The sequence below is a fragment of the Manacus vitellinus genome, unplaced genomic scaffold, assembly GCF_001715985.3.
Source record: "Manacus vitellinus isolate BGI_N305 unplaced genomic scaffold, ASM171598v3 scaffold_24_pilon, whole genome shotgun sequence".
In the NCBI taxonomy this organism is placed as follows: Eukaryota; Metazoa; Chordata; class Aves; order Passeriformes; family Pipridae; genus Manacus; species Manacus vitellinus.
In genome coordinates this window covers 6,806,781-6,816,487 of record NW_021939798.1, presented here as the reverse complement: position 1 = coordinate 6,816,487, position 9,707 = coordinate 6,806,781, and the positions used below count along the sequence as shown (strand labels likewise).

General features: G+C 48.8%; 1 protein-coding gene across 1 annotated transcript; it reads right to left on the bottom strand.

Annotated features, from left to right (window-relative positions):
• Positions 1-2,194: 2,194 nt before the first annotated feature.
• Positions 2,195-4,136, bottom strand: WFIKKN2 (WAP, follistatin/kazal, immunoglobulin, kunitz and netrin domain containing 2). The gene has a single exon (XM_018073150.2). The coding sequence runs from the start codon at positions 4,119-4,121 to the stop codon at positions 2,679-2,681; it is 1,443 nt and encodes a 480-aa protein (XP_017928639.1). The 5' UTR covers positions 4,122-4,136; the 3' UTR covers positions 2,195-2,678.
• Between the last annotated feature and the right edge of the window lie 5,571 nt (positions 4,137-9,707).

Sequence of the window (9,707 nt, the reverse complement as noted above, 5' to 3'; positions counted from 1 at the left end):
GTGTCTGGGAGCTGGGCTGGGCTGTCCAGTGACCATCTCACTGCACCATGTTGGAAAGCTGACCCAGAATGTCCCCCCAGAGTGTACCCTGTGCAGGTAAGTCCTCACACACTAGGCCTGCATGCCCAGAGGGGGCTGGCAAACACGTTGTGCCTTGTTCAGCTCTGGGTCTCAGCACCTCAGACCACTTGCACACTGGTTATTTTAAGTGCCTGCTGTCTTCCTGGGGGATTCACCAGGAGAGAAAACCAAAAGGGCACTTTAGAGCCCAGGCTTCAGCACTGCACTGCGCTGACTGGAGCAGCAATGAACGCTCTGCTTTCAGCTCTCAGCTACCTTTGCATCCCAGCTCTTGTGGAACAAACAGCTACATGTCTCCCAAGTAATTTTAACACTCCCACAGTTGCAAAGTCCTTTAGCTTTTTTGGGGGAAAAAAAAAGCGCCATATAAACCCTGTATCTATTAAACCTTCATCCTCTGAAGCCTCTGTGTTAGTGTGCCAGGAATGTGCCACTTCCTACAGCTTGCTTGGAAAATGACAGGTGAGCCATGGGAGCAGCAGCACCTGCCACAGCCCAGGATGACCCGGAGGAGGTGCTGGCTGCTCTGGAGGGCAGCAGGGCCAGCATCTCCCACCTGCAGAAAATGGTCTTCACGAGAACATACACAAACATTAAGGACCTTTAATTGGAGGGTGTTTTTTTTTCCACATACACTTAGGAAAGGTACAACAAAAAACCCAGCAGGTATTTTCTTGGTCAGCAAACGTGATCCAGACTCCCTCCCACTCAGCTTCTTCTGACATTACACAAAGCACTGGAGATTTAGATATGCTCCTGTTGTGGAAACATTTTGGACATAACCCAAGCCCAGACCACTGGGAGAGGATCCCAGTTCTCCGTCCTGCTGTGGTCTCTGTCCGTGGCTCAACTACAGGTGCAGGGCATGGAAAGCCTTCAGGGGAACCAGAGCTGGACTCACATTCAACGCCGTTTCCCTCATTGTTAATTTTCTTCCCTGCAGCGACCAAACACCCAACCCACAGGCTTTGGGGGGTCTAGAGCCTTGCACATCATGCTGAAGCCCAGGATCTGCCTCTTTCATCTCCCTCCCCAGCCCTTACCATACCCAGCCCCAACACACTCCTGCAAAAGCCGCCGTGTACCCATTGCCAGGCACCAGCCTCGGCCACCCCTCAGCGATCCCATTAGATGGCACCACGGGGCAGCGTTGGCTACACCTTCTTTCCTTCCTTCCTCTCCCCTAGACGTGTCTTGACACTGCTCCAGCCCTGAACTGGCCCTTTGTGCAGGGCAGCAAGCTCTGAGCTCCACCGTAGTCACTTGGCTGAGCCTGCGAAACGAGGAGCGAGGACAAGGCTCGCCACGCTCGCCCCTCTTCCCTGCAATCACAGTCCTTAGCGAGGCAGGATGTTTCCAGGATCAGCCTTTTCTTTATTTAAGGATTTTTGCACAGGCAAATGTTACATTTTTTTGGGCACACAGAGGTTAAAATGATCAATCCTATGTGTATGCACACGCTCCCCCCCCCAGCCCATGCTGGCTCTCCCAGGGAATTTATCCAACACATATATATACAGTGGTCTGGTAGAAAGTGTTTTCTGAGGTTTTGAAATCCTCTAAAAAGGCTCTAAAAGGCTAACACTGATAAAAGCCCTTAAAGAGTGTCCGCTCTGTCTGCCTGTGTCTGTGCAGTTCGGATTCAGCAGCTTTGTGTCTGCCTAATGCAGTTTGCAGGCTGTGTATTGCACTTTCCTAGGCTGAATCTTGTTCTGACTCCTCTTGCTTTGCTCTCTCATCTATAAAAGCAGGATTTCTACTGAAAATAAGCAATAAACTGCTGCGTATGCTCAAGTGGAAAGCATTTTCAAAAGCAAGACAGCACTCTGCTGTCCTTCTGCCTGGGACTTTTTGTGATAAGACAGTAAATTGATTGAAACTAAAATAGGGAATGAGGGTGTTTGCTGACCTTGTTCTGGTGACAGAAAAGTCATTTCAGGGTGAGACTGTGCCTTGAGCTTCTACAGGGACCTGTTGTCCTGGGCATAGGATCAAGGGAGTTTTTCCTCCAGAAAGGATTGCAAGATAGGTAGTAGTTGCCATTTAAAAATGAGGTTTTTAAAAAGAAAAGGGAAAATTTCAATTAAAAGAAGCAAACATAATGCATAGGTTGGTTAAATGTTCACAATTGTAAATACAGACAATAATTTACAGGCTTTTCTCTTGAAATATTAGTGCTGCTATAAGGAGCCAAGCATGTGACTTACTTACAACGACATACCATCACATTTCCAGACTGAAAATGAGACAGATTAAATTGACATTATATATTATTTAGCTGTGTACCGACTAGCCAAACAAACGCTATGAATTCCGTCATTTATGATGGAAGCTACATAAAAATTGCCTAATTACTGCAGTGAGTCACCTATTTAAATGGCACTCCTATATGGACGAATTGATTTCAATGCAAGATTAATAGCCTTTTGCTGCTGGTTTACGTGCTTGCCAAAGACCAAACTACGTTGTTGCTAAGCATCATTAGTGGATTAAAATAGGGGTTCTGCATAATTCCTACGGTGTACCTTCAAACAGCGCTTTAGTTTGTGCACTAGCCTAGCTCTTGTTAGCCCTACGTAACACACGTGTGAGGGGGGTTAATGCAATCCCAGGAACTCTTTCAAAAGCTCGCAGGTTTTCTTGTGGATGACTTCGCGGAGCTTGCGCACGCGCCGGATGCTGGAGGTCCCCACAAAGCTGTCTGGCTGCAGCACAGCCATGCCGTTGTGGACATCCCCCATGATGATGAGCTGGCCATCCACCGTGGTCATGTTGGGACACGGGCAGCTCCAGTCCATGTTCAAGAGCGTGATTTCCAGGGGTTCCTTCCCCAGGAATTTTAATCCCATTTTTTCATCCTTGAGAATCTCCTCCACCGTCACCAGGGCGTGCCCCGAGTCTTGGTCTTCGGTGAGCTCCGTGATGCGGCCCAGGATGACGAAGTCGCTTTTGCAGAAGCTCGTCACCAGCTTCTGGCGGGGTTTGCAGGCTTTGCAGTGCGTGTTCTTCGGGAAGGGGCACATCTCCTCGCAGGCCTCCCGGCTCTCGAAGTTGTTCTCGTTGCCTCCACACCCGCCGTAGATGAAGGACTGGCACTGCTTTGTCAAGCTGTTGTAGGCCCACCTGGGCTCGTAGGCCTTGCAGTGGCCTTGGAGGGCTGGCAGGTTGCAGATGTTGATGGGGCCATTCATGCACGTTAACATGCAGCTCTCATAGGTCTCAAAGTGGTTGAGGTTGCTGTTGCAGTTCCCATAGATGAAAGTAAAGCAGTTGTTTTTCTTTGCATCATAGTACCACCTGGTCTGCTCTTCCCCGCAGTCTTCGCTGTCCGGTTGCTTCAGGCACTCATCGGTTGGGAAATGTGTTTTGTTTTGGGAAGCCTCTTTGGATGCGGGTTCTCCTTTGATGACTGACAAAGGGAAGTCAGCCCTGAGGAGGCCACCGCTGTTCTGGGCGGTGCAGGTGTAGATTCCCGCGTCCTGCAGCTGCGTGTTGTAAATGACCAGCTGGGCGATGTTGGTGACCACGACGTTCCCTCTGACGTGATTTGGCCTCATGATGACTTTGTCTTTCCCATCGACCTGCTTCTCCCACGTGATCTCTGGCTTGGGTCTCCCTGTAACGTCACAGAGGAAGCTGACGGTCTCTCCCACGTAGACAGACTGATGGACAGGGTTGTTCACGAGCGCGGGTGGCAGGATGTCGACGACCGTTGTCTCGGAGTAGGCAGTAGTTGGGCGAGCTGTTGTTTCTGGTGGGATAGGGCTGGTGTTTGGCCAGGTGAGATGGTACCTGCAGGTGACCACGTTCAGTGTAATGCCTTTGATGCAAGCTTCTGCATCCATGTAGCACTTGTTGTAGTAGGTGAGCCCGTCGGAGGCGCAGGTGAAGCTCGGCTCCTTCTCACACCTGTCCTTGCACTTGCAGACGGGCTGCCCATCCCAGATGTCGCACTCTGAGCCTTGCTGGATGCACATGAAACGGTCACAGGTTGCCTCCTTGGGCATTCCCACCGGCCCTTTTTTCCCCTTGACGTCCATGTACCGAGCGGCCACACAACTCTTCGTCCCACAGACATTGGGGCAGCACTTCTCGAAGGTCTCGCACTCCTGGGGGGGAGAAAAATAACCCAATCGTTACTGGGGACAAAGTAAAGGCCTTTTTAGAGACCCAGCAAGCAGACAGCCCAGAAACTCAGGGGACCTCGTCTGCCACAGATATCTCTGGTCTGAAAACTCAGTGTCCCCACGGGCAATGAGTAGAAACATCTCCTCAGCATCTCCCAAGAGGTGTCTAAACATACTGGGGGTTCTGAAGTGCTTCAAGAGAAGACTCTCTGGAAGGAAAATGTAATTCTGTTTCTTAAACACAAACCTCATCCTAAGTCTTTACCCCAGAGTCACATGGACTGCTTGACTACCAAACCAACCACCCCCCTTCTGTGCTCTCCCAAATGCCTGAGGACAAGGCCTGAGAAACAAGAGCCTATGGAAAGTCTTATCATATGGCTGTAGGCAGTAATCCTTCTTATTTTCCACAGAAGTATGTAAAGTATTATTTGAATTCCCTGAGACTAACAGCCTGCTCTTGGAGGTGAAACTGCCAAGGATTTGTAATTGTTCACATTGTAGAGGAAATAATAGAATATCTCAAAAGTAAGGTAATTCTTACTCCAAAAATAATTTTTCTATGGTATTTAGAAAAACAAACCCCAAACAGATCATTATGGCTTCTCTGTCCTATTTTAGTCCTATTTTCAAATGCAGCATCGCTCTTCTAGTGATTTATTACACCCCGCCTCGGCTACAGTCAGCTCTAAATTGTGGTTAATTTTAGCAGAATTTTCATCTTCTGTGCAGAAAAGGTATTTGATACGTGTGATCACGGCTGCTGGGCTGTTATGGATTACTTCAAGGGACCATGAACACTGATACCATGTGCCCAACAGGTCACACTTCCACTGTGTGTTAAACCTCTACAAGCCCCCTGAAATCCATCAGCTGTCTCTGTAAGTGAGGACAACATGATTTTTAGGCTACCAAACTAAAGAGCTTCCCCTGAGTCCAGTATCCTTTCCTTATTGGGAAAAAGATGACCTAATACCAGAACTCTTTCCCCATTTCCAGCTGCACATTACTAGGTTTCAGAAGCAAAGCTAGAAACCAGGATGGGTGAGGTTTTCAGCTGGGGTTAAGGAGTGTGGCTTGGCAGAGCCCTTGGCTGCCTGCAGACCACTCACTCCATCCAAGGTGCCAGGAATCTGTGCTGCCACAAAGTGAATATTTGTAGCCACTGGCTTCTGGCTTTCAGTTTTTGACCAGTAAATTATTAAAACATTGTCGTCTGCTGCTGGGGTTTTGCAAGTGTTTTAGCATTCATCGCTGCACCTGGTAGTTGGAACAGAGGAGGCTTATTTGAGAATGGCAAAAGTAAAAAGAGCACCTTCATTCCTAACACATGGGATCCATCTGAGCAAATGTCTTTGTTTACTTATGACCAGCATTTTTCTCTGGTTTTTTACCCTTTTTAGCATTGCAGAAACAACCTGGCTACAGAGCACAAACCCAAACACTTTTTTTCATCACAGTACGTGTTCCTGTCAGCCAGGTTTGGGCTGCAGGAGCTTTGTCGTGGGACATGATGTAAGAGGCAGGACAAGCAGGTATTTTCAGATGCCAGCTTGAGCTGGCAGTGCTGACAGGTTGAAAAATGAATTTGGGGGTTGTAAGCTAAACACATTTTGAGCTGGGAGCATCCCACAGAACATCTGCCTGGTCATTTTAGCCATGCCCTGTTCTGCACCCCAAGCACCCTTTGTGCTTCAAGTGCAGCAAAGGCTGATGATTTGCATGTTAAATCAAACAATTTCATACAGGATTTCTCCCAGGAATATAAAACATCGATGATGGCCACCAACAACAAAGAACACGGTGACACTGCTGAAATACTACAGACTGGCCCCAGTGCATGCTGAGTGCTGGAGTATCAAATTCAGACAGTTCTTTTGACATGAAAGCAAGGAAAAGGATCAAACAGAGCGAGCCCTGTGCCCACATCAGCGTAAGTGACAACTGCCACACACCTCCCTGCTTAACAACAACTCATCAAACCTTTTCTATTTTATATAGGTCACGGGTCAGTTAAATACATGCACTGTCTGCACCGAGTCCTGCATGGTGCCAGTGCCCTTCTCGTGGGACAGACAGAAACAAGCCCCCAGACAAGCCCCCTCGCCGCCCGTGACGCAGAGACACAAAGATGTGCATCACTCACCAGGTCAGCGTCGCACTCTCTCTTGCAAGTGCTCTGCGCGTCGACCCACAGGTTGGGGTTCATGTCATTGGGGCATATCCCAGCGTGGGAATACCGGACTGGGGGCAGAGCTCTCCCTTTCAGAGAGACCTCCAGAAGCAAGAGGACACTGCTCTTCCCCAGCAAGATCCACATCCACCGAGTGAACAGCACCAACAACATCTCAGAACTTCTCCAGGGCAGTGGCAGTGTCCGAGCTGGAAGTAGTTCTTGCTTGCTTGGGGTTGCTTTTTTTTGGCAAGCCTTAAATTTTTGAGGAACCCAGATGCACCTGACCTCAGTAAAAGCTTCAGCGAGCTCCTCTGCTGCCTCTGTCGATAGTGCAGTTTGGTCTGGACCTCATTGGATTAAAGGTCCTAGGAAGTTATCCCCTTATTTTAAGAGAAACGCTACTAGTCTGAGCAGAGTTAGCTCTATTTATACCCTGCCTCTGTTAACAAGTCAGAAAAAGTAAACTTGATTTCTTTGACAGGCACACGCTTCCTATGTCCTGGTGGCAGTCAGACAGATTTGTTGCAAGAAAAAAAAGCTGGAAAGAGTTCAAAAGGCTGGAACTGGCATGGTGGGACCCCTGCATGTTTCTGAATGCAGGGAGGCCTTCTTAACCCCTTTAGACCTAAAGTACTTCCCTATGCTAAGAATGGCATTTAGTTCTGAAAGGGGACTTGTCTAAATAACACGGACCCGCGGTCAGGGGATTTCCCCACGGCAAGGGGCTGCACAATCACTTGCTAAAAGGAACAAGTAATAGGATTGAAGCAATTAAAGCCAAAATATCATATTTTAGCAGAGGAAGTAGGGGAAGAAATAACTTATTTAAACGTAGGATTGACAAAGCAGAATGTCTTCATAACTTCTCCCGGGGCTCCTCTGGGCTTTTTTCTTCTTTGGTGGGGAGATTTCCAGGATGCCAGGTTTAAAGCTGCCCTCCAGCCCCACCAGGAAGATGTTAAAAGTGTCCCTGAATTCCTCTACATTTCCTGACAGCCAGATCCCATTGTACAGTGCATTGCTGACCCCTTTAACAGCAACAACAAAAAAATAGTAGAAGTTCAACACTATGGAAACCTGCATAAAGGAATGTACAGCATTTTTGCATTGGGGGGTGGGAGGGAAACTCAGTCAAGCTGAGTTCCTCATTCCCTGATTATTACAGCAAGGGGCTGATCCTGCTCGTGCTGAACATGTGCCAAAATCCAGAGATGAGTGGCAGAAGTCCGAGTGGCTCAGCACCTTTCAGGATTAGAGCCTCTGGGCTGAGTTCTGGGCCAGCCTGGGTGGGCCCTGTGTGTTGCTAAGGGCCTCCTGGGAGGATCAGGTAAGTTTGCATCCCACGTGGGGGTTCTGCAGGGCTGGAGCAGCAGTGCTGTGCCTGGGGAGGAGGGAAGGGTGTGAATCCACCCTGTGCCCAGCGCTGGGCACTGCAAAGGCGACAGAGCAAGGCACAGTCAGCCCTTACTTTTCTCCCTTGGGTGTGTTAAACCAGGGCTGAGTTTGGACCTAATTCTGCCGAGTGATGATGCTGCCAACCGGTACAACCAGCCTGGTGAACTGGGCCACCATGGGGCTCCTGCTCCTCCCTTGGGGCCAGGCAGCAGAGCACAGTGGCCTGCTGATGTTTCCCAGGATCGCCCCGGAAGAAAGGGAGTGCAACCTGGAGCTGACCTGCCCTTGGCTGTGGCATTCCTGTGACAACCCCGGGCTTATAAAAGGGGCTGTTGCAGTTCTGATTTGTGTGCCTGCATTAACGATATGCACGGTATTTGAATTTCATGGGACGTGCAGGGCGAAGTTGTCCAAATTAGCTATTTATAAGGAGCAAAGTCAACTGCCAGGCAGCAGTTTGCAGTTGATTTATTCTCCCTGAAACTTTAGAAACCTGCATGACACTTGTACAAAGTGCGGCTGTGTGCTAAATGTTTTATTCAGTACTTGTTTACAAAGACAAACGCAGCACCCTGTGATGCCTAAAAAAGCCAACCAAAAATGACACATTCCCAAGAGGTACTTAAAATTCTTACAGCTCTATTAACAACAAAATCACATGTATTAGTGGTTCTGTTGGCTAAACAAAGACACTTTATATTGTGAAACTCACTACAGATAAGCTTTGAAACAAGCTGTATGTGGGTCTTGGGGAGTGCAGGTATCCTGGGTGCTGGGGAAGCTGCTGTCATGACCTCAAAAGCCGCTGTAGGTGCAGGGAATTTTCCCTTGATCCATGGCATTGCCATGGATGTGATTTTCCCCTGCCATCTTGAGCCTTGTGGGCCTGTTTTACCCCCTCACCTGCTGGGCCAGAGGTGGGTCTTGCAGCCTCCATCTCCTCTCCTGGTGCCAGAAAGCCACCTCCTTGGCCATGTTGAATGAGAGACCCATCAGTGTGGATCCACCATTCCAAGGAGGAAAAAAATAACACTATTTTATTTTTTTCCTTTGCCAGACCAAGGATCCCTTGCCCAGAGGCACATTTCAGCTGTGGGGGAGCAGAGTGGGGCTCTGAAGAATCAGACACTGGTTTGCATGAGACAGACAGAGCTATGTCCTCCTCCATCCAGAGGGATATTCTCCAGGGACAGGCAAGTCCAAGTCCCACTGCAGCTTTCTGCTTTTGGGCTCCTAGGTATCATGTTCCTGGATCACTCCCTTGGCCACTTGAACACAGCCAGGAGAGAGGAAAACACTGCCATAAATCTCCCTGTGAATGTAGGCAGGCAGCTCCTGAGGGCAGAGGAGGCAGTGAGGACTCCAAGCAACCCTTGACAGCTGCCCTGTCCCTGCCAGGACATCCCAGACATGCTGTTACCCAACCTGAGGAGCACATCCAGGAGGGACACCACAGGCTACCCTGGGCTGGCTCAGGGACAGCAAGGACTCTGGTTGTCCCAGCATGGACAGCCAAGCTCTGCCTCATGCACTCACTGTCTCCTCAGTTTCATTAGGTTGTTTTCTTGCCTGGTTTAACTTAGTTGAACTCCGCTGACCTCAGTGGATTTGACTGGGGACTCCAGAACACCACCAGCTAATGCCAGCTGTCAATCAGGGTCTCTGTCAAGGTCCCTGGGCACAGTTTCTCTGTTCCTCCTTGTTTATAAAGCACTGTGCATTTTTTCTTTAATATAAGCAATAAAGTAACCCTCATTCTCCATTTCTATGAGCAAATCTATTATGAAACCCAAATTTATGGCTTATCTTCTCTCAACCATGGCAGATACTGATGTGATAAAGATCTTCCCAAATGAGATCCAGCCTTAGAAGGATCACCACTACTACCCCAAAATCTCCCTTTCTGATCAAGATATTGAACTGAGTCT

What these genes read in the sequence shown, in the direction of transcription:
- WFIKKN2 (XM_018073150.2), bottom strand. Translation starts at nt 4,121, where the DNA reads ATGGACGTCAAGGGGAAAAAAGGGCCGGTGGGAATGCCCAAGGAGGCA.